General features: G+C 37.2%; 1 protein-coding gene across 1 annotated transcript in view; it reads right to left on the bottom strand.

Moving 5' to 3' along the window:
• The window catches only part of CCDC102B (coiled-coil domain containing 102B), a gene marked incomplete at both ends in the record, with an annotated part of 216,736 nt that overhangs the window by 24,720 nt on the left and 173,743 nt on the right, over window positions 1-18,273 (bottom strand). The window contains 1 exon segment of the mRNA XM_079717495.1: window positions 3,500-3,670. Coding sequence (XP_079573621.1) covers window positions 3,500-3,670 — 171 coding nt within the window.

The raw sequence follows: 18,273 nt of genomic DNA, 5'->3' as shown, positions 1-18,273 counted from the left end.
CTGACAGAATTTCCTTTGCTTCTCTATGATAAGTCAAATTATAGAAATGTTGACTGTTATCTAATGCAAAATCTTATTTCCATGAGAAATATTTTCATTCCCAGCCACCAGAAAGCGTATGACCTTTAATCAAAGAAAAACTGAAGACTGATGACTGCAGCTAAATAATCCAGATTACAATACCCATATGTGTTGACCGTGCTTTGAATCAGTCCTCTCTGGTCATCAACTGATTGGATGTAGAGGTGCAGAACACTGAACTATTTTATGTTTTGAACATATATTTCAATGCATCTATTTTTAAGCTTCAGATATGAAATATGTCCAAATACTTATCCGTATGGAATTATAGTTCCAGAAGATTCTATTTCAAAGCTGCACAAATTCCATTTGCCAAAGACCTCCCAGTACCATGCCCACCATTTATGCTTGGGAACTATATTCCTCTCACAGATGGGGCAACAAATATTAAAATACACACACATACCCTTTCACTCATTCCTGCTCTCACATACAACACAACACAGCCCATCTTCCTGGTCACAAATGTTTGTTTTCCTTCCTTCAGTATTCAAAAATTTTCACCCTTTCTCCAAGAGAAATTACCCAAGCAACCTTCCAATCTCAGCCTTGATCTTAAAGATCTCATATCTATGTCAGATCTCAATACACCTTCTCTTGCTCCAGAATCTACCTACTCAAAATGCAAGTAATTCATACTCTTCTCCCTCACACACCCTATATACTATAGTGAAACTAGGACAGGAAAACTGCAATAAAAACTTCCATGTAGAATAGAAAATACTTATGAAACCTAACTTTGCAGATGTTTCAAGGAGCTCCTGTTCCGCTCATGGGGATGCTCCTTTATCTGGCCTGGGTTCTCCTCCCTGATTATAGTTGCCTAGTCTGTAGTTCTCAATGGTCTTTGTTCTCTAGGTGGTCCTTTTGCATTATTCACCATGTCCTTATTTGAATATGGCTCTGGACATTACTCCTTCTCAGGTGTTGACAGCATGCCCAGCCAGCTCCTTGTCCGAGAAGTTTGGAGGAATGAAGAGTTCTTTCAAATCCTGATAAATCAGCCTATTTAATCCCAGGCTGGAAGCTCATTTGCCAGCGTATCTTTCACAAAAACAAGTCCTTTTTCTCTTTTGATTCCAGCAAATACCACAGGTCAGTTGTCCCATCTGCAGTTCTCTGGGAGACATTCTATTGTCTCTGAGCTACCTGCAGTTGCCTTGAATCTGTGGGATGTTCTGAGAGAAGCACAATCTCATTCTCTTCTCCCTGTGCCATTTTGTTCAGCTTCAAGGATTTACACAAAATGACATTAATTAAGAGCTTTTAACAACAGGCTTGAAGGCCACACTGTGGAATTGGTTCTTGCCTAAGCTTAACCTTAATTGATGTTTGTTGCTCAAAGCCATCCTCAGTTTTATGTATTACCATTTGCAAAAGAAAATCAGACGCTGGCAGTCACAGAACTACTTAAATTTCTGTATTATCTTACATATCTTTTCGAAAATTCGGCAAGTCTTTTCTGAGTTCATCTCTCTCTTAGGCACTTGGCAAACACACCAATAGTAAACAAGAAATACTAGCTACAAACCTGTTCATCTACAAACCCGAAGCTCATTCTGTCCATCATCAGCTTTCCAAGGTATTATGGGATATAATGTACCAAACCTTTCAAGACTCCATAAAATGCGTTGCCATCTTTCTAACCTCCAATAAGTTTTCTCACCACATACTTCTGGCACTGGAGCCAATGTAATATAATTTTAAAATGCTGCTGTTTTTGTTTGAATGACCATACCAGTTAGCTTCAGCTAAGTTTTCCTATAGCAACAAACAAATCCAAAATGTCAGTGGCTTATCACAACAAATATTGATTTTTTTGCCCATGTGGATCCATTTGGGTCAGCAAAGCCTCTGCTCCATATCCTTTCCACTTCAGAATTCGCGCTGAGAGGATGATGTCTACTTTGCACCTGCTGGCCTCATGTCATGAGACAAGGCAGAAAAGACACATGGGAAAAGAGGCATGATAGAGCCCTGTTTGGGCTCATAAAGGTCCTGATCGTAAGTGGCACATGGAGGTTCTGCTCGTCAGGCAAAGCAAATGCCACATGTGCCAAGCTTGATGTTGATGATGTGAGAAGAATGATTCTCCTACAGGGAAGGGCAACTAACAGAATCCTTCTTAAAACCACAGCCGTTTTTAAAATTACATGATTAGATGGCTGAATCAGATTTTTGGGATCTAGTACTTTATAAGCCCTGGAAAACTGTGTATTATCACAATTTCCTTGCTGATGATTCAGTCCCAAGCAATTTCTTAAAGCCTATATTGGCAAACACAAAGGTTATTTACCACCACTTGCAACAAATGCTTTTATATCAAAACTATTCACAAGAATAATGGCTATGATGAAAATCAAAACCCAAAACCACTCTCCTGAGCCTTCCGAATACATTCCTCTCCTGACTTACTCTTCCACGGTCCAGCCTCACTACCCATGCACACCATTAAAAAGTACATATATGTCTTCGTAAAAAGAGACATCAAGGATGAAATGCCCACGGACAAGTCAGGCCTAGGAAGATCAGGGACGATGTATGAGCCTCACTGGTCAAATAATTCTATTTTCATGTGATGTTATTAGATTAGAAAATCTGGTTTGCTTGACTGGAATAGTTTTGATGAAAAATTAAATCTTAAAATGTGGACTGTGTTCTGTTACTGAATTACCCCTTGGAAAAACAATTCCGTTTTCTTTTTTAAATTTCCAACTGTTTGGCTTTATCTGCAAACAGTCTCTCTAATCAGGGAAGTAATTATTTTTGCCTCAAAAGTTGTCCACTACAAGCAGATGCCGTGCCTGGAACCCCATCTGAAGTAACTGCCGCCATGGGGTGGCAGACGCTATCACACTGACAGTGGAGACCGCTTCTTTCAAGAAAAATCTCTTTGTTGTTTGTAATTGCAGCTGAAATCACACCTCCCTGTTGCAGGTGTACTGTCAAGGTATCCCATTCTTAAACATGCCATAAACCATTAGCAAGTTGACCTTTCACGACAAAACAAGATGCCTACAGTCTTTAAACATCAGAGAGCGCTGGGGAGAATATATATATATATCATAACATGTATCACAACATACATCATGTTTCTATAATATAGAGAATTAAAACTTAAAACACCAAGTTTTAATGATACCTATGGTACCATGCCTCCCCACACGACGAAGCTAAAACATATCTGAAGCTATAGGGCACACATAAAAAATGCACTACTAATACTACAAAAATGAGCATGTTGTTTACATAATAGTTTCCTCTCCTTACACTTACACTTTTTTGTTGATTTTACTTTTTAAAAATGTGAAGTTTTTACCTCAAGTAATGCCATATGCTAATAAAAAAGAAAATGCTTTTTCTATGCTATGAAATGCAATTTTGAATCTATGTGACATATGTTCCACTTATAAGATACCTTATTTTCTTTTTGGTTGAGTCCCCATTTTAGTTCTTCTACTTGAAATCTCAGTTTCTTCACTTCGGCCTCATTTTGATCCATGAGGTTGTTGACGTGTGTCATTTCTGCCGTCTTAGCCTGGTGCTGCCTGCTTAGTTTATGGTAGGCATGTTGAAGGTCCAACAGTTCCTTTTAAAAGAAAAGAGGGATTCCATTATTTATAGTTTACTCTGATAAAGTCAGAAGAATGGCAACTTGTTTGGAAAAAATAGAAAAGCATTTTAGGAAGAATTCAGATTAAGCATCTTTTCCTCTGGGACTCTACATTTCTGCAATTAAATATTATGATTAGCATATAACTATAGGTGGAAGGTGTATTTCTGTGTGGCTAAAATACAGTGCAACTCTTTATGTGCTTGAGGGAATGACCCATTTTTCATGTTATGCAAATTTAGTTTTTATGTATGCTTTCCAAAAGAGGAATCTCATATCCATAAATGAAGAATAAAATATAATAAAAATAAGTACAAGAAGAACTGTTCATCTGTTAAATCGGTCTAAGTATTAAAAGTTAGCAGACTATCTGCTTTTAATTATTTTTCTAAAAAAAAAAAAGGTTTTGTGCTGCTGTACTCATGCCATGAATGGCACCCCCCTGAAACCACATGAATCTGGCTCAGAGACCTGAAGGGGCTGACCCTGGGGAAAACCCAGAGTGAATCCACCATGAAATGACTGGATCTCCAATCAATCTTGTTATAATCAACATTCTACAAGACATGAATTGACAGGTTACATTAATTGGCCTCAGATTATAATTAATGTAGTTTCTAATTTTTTGCTAAAATTTGCTGTGTAAAATTAACAATACTGTCATTGTTGAAATCATCTTTATTAAAACTGTAAAGAAAAAAAATAACCTCTAATTCCTCATGATGTTATAATACTTTAAGAAAGTCCTAGGATTTTTTTTTTAATTTCCTGAAAAATACTGTCATAATACTTACTAGTTAAAACCTAAGTGTCCATCATCAGATGAATGGATAAAGAAGATGTGGCACATATATACAATGGAATATTACTCAGCCATAAAAAGAAACGAAACTGAGCTATTTGTAATGAGGTGGATAGACCTAGAGTCTGTCATACAGAGTGAAGTAACTCAGAAAGAGAAAGACAAATACCGTATGCTAACACATATATATGGAATTTAAGAAAAAAAAATGTCATGAAGAACCTAGGGGTAAAACAGGAATAAAGACACAGATGTACTTGAGAATGGACTTGAGGATATGGGGAGGGGGAAGGGTAAGCTGTGACAAAGCGAGAGAGAGGCATGGACATATATACACTACCAAACGTAAGGTAGATAGATAGTGGGAAGCAGCCGCATAGCACAGGGAGATCAGCTTGGTGCTTTGTGACCGCCTGGAGGGGTGGGATAGGGAGGGTGGGAGGGAGGGAGACACAAGAGGTAAGGGATATGGGAACAGATGTATATGTATGACTGATTCACTTTGTTATAAAGCAGAAACTAATAAAAATAAAAAATAAAAAAAAAAAAACGCATAGTTAAATTTTTTTAGGACAACCAGGTAGACAATTGGAGATGGGATCTTGACTCACATCTTATACTACTACTATTACTAATAAGAACAATAAAAAAAGAATCAGATTTACTAGTAAAAAAGAGAAAAAAAGCCATAAAGCATTGGAAAACACTGGAAGAAAAATGTAAATACTTTTTTCAATTACCAAATAGGGAAAGGTTTTCTATGAGATCATAGAATAATAAATTTAATCACAATAAGTATACAAGTTGTGTATAGCAAATAGTTTGTCCTACACAGAAAATGTTGTAACAAGGGACAAGTCTCTTACTATATGAAGTTATATCAAGTCTGTACAAAATGACTTGATATAAAATATGGAAGGAGAGAGTTCACAGAAAAGCATATAGAATATCTGTTAAACATTGAAAGCTATTCATCTTCACCCAAAACTCAGGAAAAACCTTTCCAATTTCTGTAACATATTGACATGACAAAATTATAGAAATGGCTGCTAGGGATCAAGGGTAGGGACCAGGGGAGAGAAGTGGGTGTGGCTAAGGGCAGATCAGGGATCCTTGTCTTGATGAAAAGTTCTGTGCTTTGACTGTATTGTCAATGTCAATATCCTGGTTGTGATACCCTACCATAGTTTTGAAAGATGATACCACTGGTGGAAATTGGGGAAAAGGTACATAGATCTCTCTGTATTATTTCTTACAGCTGAATATAAATCTACAATTATCAAAAATAAAAGTATAGGGGCTTCCCTGGTGGTGCAGCGGTTAAGAGTCTGTCTGCCGATGCAGGGGACACGGGTTCGTGCTCCGGTCCAGGAAGATCCCACATGCCGCGGAGCGGCTGGGCCCGTGAGCCATGGCCGCTGAGCCTGCACGTCCGGAGCCTGTGCTCCGCAACGGGAGAGTCCACAGCAGTGAGAGGCCTGCGTACAGCAAAAAATAAATAAAAATAAAAATAAAAAATAAAAGTATAATGAAAAGAAACACATCAAGATGCTATTCCTCATGTCTTCAGACTGGCAAGATTATGTGTGATAAAATAATCTGTTGGTAAAATGTGAAGAAACTGAGACTCATTCATGGAAAAATGTTGGCAAAACTATTTAACATGAAAAGTACATTAAAACTCCAACCCAGCCATTCTACTTCCAGGAATGTGTTCTACAGATACACACACAGTTGTGTGAAATGCTGTATGCATGTGGACATGTAGTACAGCGTTATTTTTAAGTTAATAATGAATGATTGGAAGTGAAGATCATCATCATAATATATGGAGCTGATTAAATAAAAAACCATTAAGCTTTTCAATGCTTAAAATATAAGATGGCAGCCTTTTGTATAATGATATGATATCTCTCAAGTCTATTAAGTAAAGCAAAATGCAAGAGTGTGAAGCATATGTTATTACAGGAAAAAAAGCTAATGTAAAGTGAATTTTTTTCTTTTAATATAAATTTATTTATTTATTTATTGGTTGCGTTGGGTCTTTGTTGCTGTGCATGGCTTCTCATTGCGGTGGCTTCTGTTGTTGCAGAGCATGGGCTCTAGGCACGCGGGCTTCAGTAGCTGTGGCTCAAAGGCTCTAGGGCACAGGCTCAGTAGTTGTGGCACACGGGCTTAGTTGCTCCGCGGCACGTGGGATCCTCCCGGACCAGGGATAGAACCCGTGTCTCCTGCATTGGCAGGCGGATTCTTAACCACTGCGCCACCAGGGAAGCCCTAAAGTGAATTTTGATATGACGCCACTGATTACTGGCAGCCTCTTGGTCTCTATGAAACACAGAACTCCAACCAAACAGGTAGATGTCCTGCAGATGTGAGAAGAGGGTGTGGACTAGAGCGCAGGACCTGGGAGAAATTGCTGACCACCACTCTCAGGAAGCCAGGAGGAGGAAAAGGCGGAGGAGGAAAAGGCAGAGGAGGGCTCCCACACCCACCAGCCACCCACCGCGCGCCTCCATGGCAATCTATCAAGTAACTGAGAGATTCCTGGAATCTTGCTGCTGTTCTGAAAACCCTGGCCCCCATAAGAGTCAGAATCACAACCATTGGTATTTAGACCTGAGCAATGCCGAAGGGCGGCTGGGGACAGGCAAACTTGGGCAGGCAGCTAGACCCCTGTTGATGGGACAGGTTCATGGTCCCTTCCCTTGCCTCACAGTAACAGTGCAGTTTACGGCTTCATGGCAGTGTTTTATAAATTACGGCACAAACCACATTTAAAATGCAAACAGATTTCTCCTTTCTTCTCTTCCGAGTACAATTTTCCAATACCAAATTATATACCTTATGCTTTCACAGAAAGATACGCAGTAGGGAACACAATTCTATTATTTGGAATGACAATGGAGCATTTAATGAAAGATTTTCTTGATCTGGCAAACAAAGAATTTGCCACAAAAGTAATGCAGAGCTTAATGGAAGAGTTATAGCAAATCTGTAAAATGATAGCTTTTCCTCAGGAATTATGCACCCAATTGCAACTACCTAAAAAACGTTTGCGATTTTTAGTAAAATTATTTCTCAGATAGTCAATGCTTTGACTTTAGGCTTGTACAATTCACTTAGATTGGTTTAAATGGAGCTAAGTAAACAGAAAGAACCTTTGAGATGTGCATATAGGAAGGAAGGGAGGGAGGGAGGGAGGGAAAACATTGCTGTTTGTCGGTACCAATTCCACCCCAAGCATGTGTCATCCTTGTAGGCAGACCTCTAACATTGAACTCCATCCAAGATCTACTGAATCAGAAGCTCAGGAGTTGAGGCCCAGCAACCTTGGGTTTAACAAGCCCTCCAGATGTTTATAATTCAACATACAGTTTGAGGACCGCTAGTATAAGCCAACTGTAGTAAACTTTACTCTTGCCAGTAAATGTTTTAGGAAGGTAGATGGAACCTAACCGAGCAATGAAATATGAGACGTCTCCTTGGGTGGGAGGAGGTGATCTAGGATTTTTAAGCATTTAAAAATATACAAGGAAGATGTATGCCTGGAGGTACTGATACAACAGTCTGGGCCAATAGGAGAATCATGCTTACAACTGAGGTCCGCAGACCTGGCCTGGCCTTGGGCACATTTCGTTACAAGAAAATATATCAAACTGTATCTATAGCCAAATGTATTTTAATTATGTTCATAGGATACCTTTTACTTTCTATTTTAAAAAGATGAAAACTAGATTTCAACATAGGAGAAAAAAAATTATTTCATTAGTAAGGATATTTTTAAAAAATCTGTTTAGGGTGAAAGAGATTAGTATTAGCCAAGTACATACTATCACTGAACTCTTCACATACCTTCTCCCTCTTGTCTTTTCTGTTTTCCCCATTCAGTCTCTGAGAGGCTATACACATTGCTTATGGCCAAACTAGCTGCCAATTACTCCTCCTTTTTTCATTGTTTCAAAACAATATCCCGGCTGGCTTTAACCTTGTTAGCAGGCCTTGTCTTCTAAGACTTCACAGGTTCTTTGACATTTTAATCCATTAGTTCATCAACACCCCCATTTTACTTTCAGGAGAGAGATGGATTTCTTCCTTAATTCTCAAAGCTATGACCTTTGTTACTACAGACTCATTTTTTTGTTGTTATTCTTGTGATGAGATTCCCCCCACCCCCAGTTCTTTCTTTGAATGCATGTTGAAGGCACTTAGGATCACAAACCATAATCCCCTGTATATGTTTTGTTTGATGCTTTTATCTGAAATCTCAATTTCCCCTGTAGCTTGCTTACAGATCTCCAGTTGGAAGGCATCCAAATAGATGTTCATTTAAAGAGTTAATAATTTGCATATAAGAGAATAAGTCAATAATAAAGATCCATATGGATTTTTAGAACAAGCTTATTCTAATATATTTTTAATGGTAGAAATACATAAAACCATGATGTGATATATTTTATTTTGGCAGAGAAAAATCTGAATAGAAATTAAACATATAAAAATATACAGTACTAGAGAGTATTTGTCAGTATGCAATCCTCTATAAATCCAAAGCTATAAAACTGAACAGTAAATATAATTCACAATCCTTTTATAAATTGATATGAATAATGTTGAATCGATATAGAAAATAAGCATATACAATGTGTTTGTATACAGATATGTCTGATAGAATAACATTGGTTCCTCAAATAGATTGACTCTGTTTCTAGTGATGTGAAGAATTTGATAGCAGGTTTTAAATTCTGTATGTGGCTTATGAAATCACACATTAGTTTATGCTCTTGTAAGTAAGGATATTGCTTTCTACCTAGAATTAATATTGTAGCCGATACATGAAGTACTGAAGCTTAACTGATTTTGATTGTGCCAAGCTGCCAGAAATAAAATACATTTTCTTATAATTTTAAATGACATAATGAAACGCTGGTTAAAAATAAGTTAAATAATTTATATGCATCAATTTGAAGGAAAAACAAATGACATACAGAAAAATTTATAGTATTAAAGTATTATTATATATGTTATGTTTGTTCAATTTTTTAAAAATCCATAGAAAATTAGAAATTTTGGCATCTGTAATTTCAAACATGCATAACAATACTGTACTATTATGTAGAGAACCTGAAATTCTCAGTATAATATATGAGTCAACTATATTTAATAAAGAGAAACACATAAAATTGGAAATAACTAGCTCATGGTCTCTCTATAGCCTTGTTAGACTCCAGCTGTGAGTAATAATGCTATCAACAAGGGCAGATTTTCTCTTCTCAAAAGTTGACTCAGGCACATTGGGTGGTTATTACAATCAAATCCATCTACTTGAATAAAGAACTCACAAGCTCATCCAAATTAAGTCCATTAGAAAAAATATCTTGTACCAACTACTTATTAGGATAAATGTCAGTCTCTATATCTTCAATTCTGACCTCAAGAAATACAGAAATCAAAGGAATGTATATTTCTACAGAATTCAGTGTTATTCATAAACATTTATGATACTTGGTGTCAGATAATAGCTTTAAAATGAGAACATTTTTGTGGTCTTAAGTGGCATCTTCAGAGGGTTCATTTAATATCTTATATGTTAAGTATAGAGTGATTTTAGTGCTCGTTGTACACTTGACACATTATCAGTGATTCAAGGAGCATTTACTGAGTGTCTATCACATGCCATGTAGACTGGCTTCTACATTCTATATATAAAAGCAAACAAGGCAGACAATTTTTAACCTCACAGACATTAGAACCTAGAAGAGGTAATAGATTAAAGACAATTAAGCAAGCAAATTTTCCCACTGTGACAAATACTAAGAGATAATCCAATGAGCTGATAGGGAACTATTTATGAAAGGTGGATGATAAGCAGGGAGGACATGTCGTGAGGGGATGCTGTCCTGTGCCCTCCAGGTTCTCCTTCAGGATGAGAGGATGTATTTCACCAGTTGCTGGAAATGTCTGATCACAGCCCTTTCCCCTTGGCTGTAAGGAGCCTCCTTCCTGGGACTTCCCTGGTGGCGCAGTGGATAAGACTCCGCACTCCCAATGCAGAGGGCCCAGGTTTGATCCCTGGTCAGGGAACTAGATCCCACACGTATGCTGCAACTAAGAGTTCGCATGCCACAACTAAGGAGCCCACCTGCCGCAACTAAGACCCTGCATGACCAAATAAATAAATAAATATTAAAAAACCCCAAAAACAAAAAACACCCTCCTTTCTGGGGCACACACCCCCTTCCTGGGGCAGCCTGGTCATTTTAGAAGTATGAAGGAACTGCTCTTCTCACCTCAATTTGGGACAGCTCCAAAGACCTATGCCAGCTTCAGAGGTATCCAGAGGTATTACTATTATCACTGCTCCCCAGTCCTACTTCTCCCTCTGCCCTTTGCTGCCTGGCCTCTTTGCCCATGGGTGTTGTACTCCCTAATAAACTTCCTACATTTTGATATCTGTCTCAGAATATGCTACCGAGGTAGCACAAACGCCAACATCATGTCCCATGGCTGTCACGTGGGGAGATCTATCCTATAGAATTAAATATCATACTACAAACACCATGGATGGAAAATAGATGATGGAAACTTTACTAAGAAAGAAATGTAAAAAGGGTGCAAAGCCACAATACTGTTGCTACATTGTGGCACTTATATTGTGTGTGTATGTATGTGTGTGTGAGGCCCATAGACTGAATATCACACATTGGAGTTTGTATTTATTCAATGCCATTTGTGCTTATTCAGTACCATAGATACATAAGCAATTGACCAAAAAAAAAGTTTGTTGAGCATCTACTAATCTCTCATATGATCAGTTATGTCAATATTCCCAATAATATTCAAGTTTTTTAGAAAATATAAAAAAGCTTCATTAACTTTAAATTAAGTCCTAGTTTCCTCATCTGTAAAATGCATACAATAGCAATTTCATAGAATTGTAACCTTCAAAAGACACAATATATGTAAGTCATTTGTGATACATTAATTAAACATAACAGGATAGGTAGAAAAACTGGCTAGGATAGGTTAGTTAGTTAGTTATCAAATGCAATAATAAAGTGAAGTGTCAGTAATCCAGAGTAGATAGAGCATCTCAGCAAATGCCACCACGGACTGGGTTCTTTTTATCTTTCTGCTTTGTCACCCTTAGCTCATACGTGGTCTTTGTCCTTAAGCTTGATGTATTATAATCCCAAAACATCTGCTGAATCTTGCTGGGAAGGCAGTAGGAAGGGAACGAGCAAGGATAAAAGTGGTTTTCTCCAAGTGAAACTTTGCCTTTGTGCTGATAAGGCAACCTCTCAATGTTATGTTATCGGGAAAAAAATGCAAAAAAATTGCACAAAATATTGAGCAGAATAAAAATATAAAGATATAGTAAAATTCAGACATGTTGTAAACAAACTGAGAAACAACAAAGGCCAAGAGATATTATTACAGCACAGACAGATTGTGGGAAATAAAAATGTATAAAGAGAGGAACTAATAGTAAACTTATAATCAGCAACAACAAGAAACCTTATTAAATACAATAACGTCTTCAGTTGCTGAGTAACCTAGAATTCTAAGCCCAGCTAAACTAATATGCGAGAGTCAGGGCAAAATCAATTTTAGTTTTAGGCAGAGGCAGGATTTTCCATTCACATATTCTTGATGAAAGAACTCAGGATGTTCTCTAGGAAGTTATCTTTCTACAGTTCTTTGAATTCATCAAATCCTTTCCTGTCTCAAAGTATTCGGACATGCTTTTCCTTTCGCCTACAAAGAGCTTTTGCAGCTCTACACTCATCTGGCTCCTAATTTACATTCAGGTCCCAGTTTAAATATGATTTCTTCTGAGATGTTTTCTGGATTACTCAATTGTGAATAATGATTCACAGTATTATTTTTAATTATCATTCAGATACCTGTTCATTTCCTTTATAGTCTTCATTGCATGTTGAAATTTATACCTGTTTGTGCATTTACTTAAGATTCTTTATCATACTACTCAATATATATTTAATGCACCTATATCTGTAGAGTAGAAACAATTTAGAGTTATGTGGAAATGTGAAAATTAATTAGTTGTCAGGTCCATAGAAAACTGGAGCTCTAATTGTAATATTTTGGAAATAATGAATATACAATGCAAACTTTAGAGAGATAAAGCTGTTACTAGCAGAAAAGATACGATCTCAATTTAACTACAAAAAGATATATATAAAGATATATATATCTTTGTATAGGGCAAGCAATCAATTCAAACTGTTGGATAAAGCATACCAATATTATCTGAGGAAAATTGAAGGAATTAATTATTAAGGATAAAAATAATCTATTGATACAAATACAAAAAAATGAATTGATGAAGAATTAGTCTATCGGTAAGCAAGCAGAATAGTATAGAAAAACTGTGAGCTAGCCTAAAGAAAATTTTAAAAAGAACACTTTGAAAATATACAAAATTGGAAATGAATTGGTATTTATCAGATTAATAAAATAGGAGTAGTTTTGTTAAGCCTTGCCTTTCAATGGGACACTGAGACTAAAGTCTGCCTGATGGAATGTTGAAGGAACTGGTTTGTATCTCTTCTAGCTCTAGCAAGGAGATATCCCATGGGAACTTCCATGCTGTCCCACTTCCTTACCTAAGTACCTGGAACTGAAGGGCTACAAGATGACGAAGCTAAAAGCTGACAGTTACAGATCCCTGAGTCACCACATGGAGAAGAAACACAAAGGAGAGCCTCCTGGCTTCACTGGATTAAGAAATGAGCAAAAACTAAACTTGCATTAGCTGCAGAGATATAGAGTTTGTTGTAGCACTCTATCCTTACTAATAGTCTAGCACAATAATATTAGGTTACACCAATTGACATGCTTAAAAAACATTTTGATTGACTAATTCACTGGCAGTTTCAGTGCATATCAAATGTTACTAGGCTTTTAGTCATTTTTAAACTGACTCGTTTTACAAAGATGTCTGTCTCTCAGATACACTATCAGGGTTATAGGGACAGAGCTTTTTTTGGTCTTTTTCTTTTAACTGTATAGTTCAAAAATTATCTGTAGTGTGTTAAACAGTGCCTGGAACACTGAAGGTGCTCAACAAATGATAAATGAATGTATGAATAAATGAATATACTTACAATATGTCTTACTGATTGGTGAAGCAAACAACAAAATGTGTTTATGATTCTAGACTGTATGCAGGCTGGATTGTACTGTGCACGGGAAAAGGAAGAGTCTCTTTACACTCATTTTCTTTTAATAGCAAGCATTCATCACCAATTCAATCTACACATAATAAAGTTTTGTAATAGTTGGCAATACATTAAAATATTTATTATAATACATATCCTGACTGTGTGATATTTAAAGATTTCTAAAGAATTGCAAATACGGCTGTTAACGCTATGGCTAAACCATAAGTTGCAAGTACAATTTAGTACTCATACAGCGTCCTTTGTCTCCAGAGAACATACAAATATTAAGTTAAACCCTGAATTGTTAGTCATCAAAATCGTAGATGGAATCAGAAGTTCTTTTTCTATTTTCCAGGCCCCCAAGGGGGAGTAGAGAGAGAGATCACTGACTCACACTCAGGGGGGAAGGCATCACTCCCACACAGTTTTTTCTTAAAGCCATGCACACTTAGCTAAGTAATGCTTTATAACCAAACTTTCCAACCTTCTCTCTACCCACACTGAGAAGAGCCCTGTAATTGTACAAAGCTACAAATGTTCAGAGAAAATACTTTTCTGTGGAAAATATTTCATTTCATTTGATAAATCAGGGTTTCTCCAGATCCTCCGTGCAGCCCTTTTACATGAAAGTGGTTCTGCATACAGCAACCTCTCCTGACAGATAAGGGTATTGCTTTTGCTCATAATTCTAGGGAAATAAGTAATTTAAATAAAATACGCAGACTTGTGTGTTGAGTTTGACAGACCCAATAGCCAAACAATTCCTACTTCCATTCGTGGAAAAGAAAGAGCAGAAGGGTCAATAAAGGCGAGAAAAGGGAAGTGATCAGAAAGGCCAGTAGAAATAAAACCACAGTGAGTGTTCATAAAAATTAATAGGAAATAATCCAGAGATTAAGATAGAGAAAATTCTCAGAAGAGGAAATACAATAATCCAAGAAATGAAAAAATATTAATAAGGATATCGATATAGAAATGTTAAGAAAGACACTCTCATATACCGCTGAAGGAAAATGTAAATTTTCATGACATTAAGATAAGTTATAAAAATATATCAACAGTTCTTAACTCTGTCCTAGATTTTATAACAAGAAAATTATTCTAGGAAAATACTATATATATGTATACATATATGTGTATATATATGAATGAAAGTTTTATGTTCAAAAATAGTCACTCTGCATTACATCTAATAATAATATGTTAAAAAGTAATCTATATGATTGGACCCTTATTGAATAAATTATAATTAATCCATATATGGTAATATTATAAGCCCTTAAATTAGGTGCAAAGAATTTTGATGATGTAATAATACTGAGGCTATATAATGTGGAATAACAAAGCACGAGGCACAATTTTATGTACATGACTCCAGTTATGTATGTATGTATGTACACACCACACAAACACACAGTAACAAGACATACATGAAATAGGGTTTTTACTTTTGTCCAGTTTTACGTAAGACCTCAACACCGAGAACAAAGGATTCTTAAGCTCCTCTCCTTCTAAAACAAATGACCAGAAAGAAAAATAAAAGTGTGGTAGGAACCTGGTCCTGCACCCACTAGGCCCTGCCCACCTGGAGGGTGTGTGATGGGCGGATCATAGGTGGACAGGGAGACCCTGGGAAGGCCTGTTATCTGAGCCCGGGGGCAGTTTCTCTCCTCTGTCCTGGGAAATGGAATGGAGTTACCTGCCCCACATGAAGACAAATCAATTTTTCCAGAGAAAAATCTTAAAAGTGTCACCTGGTGTTTGGGGGACAGGCTGATTCCTCATTCATACTAGAAGAAATAAAAGCAGCCTGTTGCTATAGAGCAGGGAGGTGGTGCTTCCCTGGCAATTGCCTGCGCTTTCAGAATTTCTTGGAACAGGAAGGCATACATGTTTGGGGTGAGTCTGAGTGGCCCCTGCAGAGAGGAGCTGGACTTGCATCATTTAAAAAAAAGTCCCCCACTTTAAAGGACCAGTCGGATGGGCGAGATGACACCAGCAGAAGAATCCCACACGGAGTGGACTGTGGGAGAGCTCAGGGTGATGGTAGGTCAGGGGCTGACTGAACAGGCACTGCGGCAGAAGGGGCTGGCCTGGAGCACCCGTGCCTGAAACCGCTCCGATTCACAGGACTACTCCCTCCTCTGTCCTCTCTCCCAGCCCTGAGAAGTAGAAGGAAGCCTATCGAGTCGGGGCGGGGGTGGTGGGGGGAGAAACGTAGGGAAGAGGGAGCAGATCCCATCCCCACTGCTCGCTGCCTGGCCTGATGCCAAACTGCGGAACCGCAGAAGCTTCGACCCTGAGGTCTACAAACGGAGGGGATTTAACAGAGCGTTTTCCACCTACTGGACATGCCCTCAGAGATACAAAGTGCATGTTGTAAGAAGGAAGTGGTTTCCTCTTAACTCATTTCTGTATCTTTTTCAGCGCCTGCAATGTATAATATTACATGTGGATGATGTTTCAAAAGGAGTATATCAAGTTGAAAGATGAACTGTTGATGTAGAAAAGATTGAAAAGGGTTTTTTTTGCTGTTGCATTCCTAAAAATATTGTATAACTTGTTATTAAATAGATATTAACCTCTAAAATGTTACTCTTCCCTGGAATACAAGTGGACCATTATTTTCGACAGAGTATTTGCTTTGGGAACAAGAAGAGAGATTGAGTGTACAGATTGAGTGTGCCTTTTACTTTCTGTTGAAATAACCAAACTTAGATCTAGAACCCCAAAGCTAACTCAGTTTTCCAATTTGATCTGAGAAAGATCGAGCATATCTTATTCACAACCTCAGATTGTCTCAGAACTCAGGAATTAATCACCTATTCATAGCATTTATTAACGTTTAATCCTCCAGATCGCCTCTATATCCAGAAATCATTATCTCTTACCTATATGAAATGATCAAAACTACCCTATAGGTTAACATTAATTGGCACATTAAGGTGATCTCATAGGGAGTCTGGAAATATAAAACAGTTTAATGAGTGATAAATTAAGGCACACAAATAAATCCTTCAGTGTGGAATAATTGAATAGCTTCTCTCCTCTCGTTGTGTTGGTGTTTACAAAAGAGAAGCATTAGAAGCCAAAGTTAGGTAAAACATTAAAATCAAATTAGGAAAACAAATAAGTTAGTTCATCTAAAACTAAAAGTAAGTATCCCCATACCTAATTTCCAAGGGTTGCCTCTTGTACAAAGTGGTCCCTTTGTAGTTGCCGTCATGAGTCATGAATTCAACAATGTGGTATTGCTTGGGTTAAGGAATGGAATTTCTTGGGGAAACAGCAAGTTGGAAAGGTTGGATTCACAACAGAAAAAAAGGCATGGGTCCCACACGTCAAGGAAAACCGCCGGAGTTAGAAACAATGTTTGGATGTGTCCTCCAGTCAAGGGACGGCCCTTCCTCCTGCTCTACTTAGCGGTGTCTGGCAATTGAAACCTGGGTGCTGGCTGTTGACACAAATAGTAAGTGCCAGTTGCCCAGAACCTGGAACATTTGGGTGGCTCACTGAGAGCCAATTGATAACTTTTGAAAATGTAGTGAGCCCTGTGTTACATGTGTAACACATTCCTGGCCTAAGGGAGCTCACATTCTACTAGAAAAATGAGATGAGTTAAAATACATGAAAATAGAATATGGTGAGTGCTCTGTCAGGGCTGGGAATGGCTGCTATAAACACAGGTGGAGAAAATCAAAGTAACTTTCCTACACGGAGAACTTATTCTAACTCCTGTTATTCATGTTAAATTTACTTATGTCACTGGTAGTTGCTATCATCTCATTTGCTCTTTTTAAATTTTGATGCTAAAAACAGGAACTTAAAAGACTTTAACATCTGCCATCACTACCTGATAAATGTCCTTTATTTGTACATGTTCTTGTCATCTTACGAACAGGCCTAAGTCTCAGGAGGGAAAAAGTGATTCTACAAATGTTTTTGATTTTTTTTTTTTGCAACTTTAAGTATCCTCCCAAGTTCGTAATTGAAAATTAGGTCACAGACATTGTTTTTATACTCTTTTTTTATATTTTCATGCTATAGCTATTCAATAAAAATTACTCATGCAAAGCTTCTGTAACAAATTTTAAATATAACCCTTTACATACAAAATTGATCAGGGTTAAAATGTCCTATACTAAACATTATACAAAGCATTCTGAGCTCTAGATACTGCTTCATCTGCTCTGTTTATATGGCATATCTTAAATATACATGCTCTGAAAATACTTTGTCAACTACCTATATTGTCAATAGACTCTATTTATAATTTCAATGGAATTCTGTTCATAATTTTTAAATAAGTGAAATATATTAGTGGTTATTTCAGTCTGTATAAGCCCAAGTGTTACACACACAGATACTAACACAGTCTAACACAATTGCAAGAAAGAGTTCCTTCCACCATGAAAATGTTATATTTCTTCCAAAGGCACAAATGAACTTACAGATGCAAAAGCAAGGCAATGATAAATGCAATTCTGTTATACAAGAAGGCAATTTTCTTCTAAATTCCTTTATGTGGAAAATTTTCTTGAAATGTTATAAAATCGATATCATTGGAATTCATTTTGATTTGATTATGA

This window comes from Hyperoodon ampullatus (genome assembly GCF_949752795.1).
Source record: "Hyperoodon ampullatus genome assembly, chromosome: 13".
NCBI classification, from domain to species: Eukaryota; Metazoa; Chordata; class Mammalia; order Artiodactyla; family Ziphiidae; genus Hyperoodon; species Hyperoodon ampullatus.
This window is presented reverse-complemented; position numbering and strand designations above follow the sequence as displayed.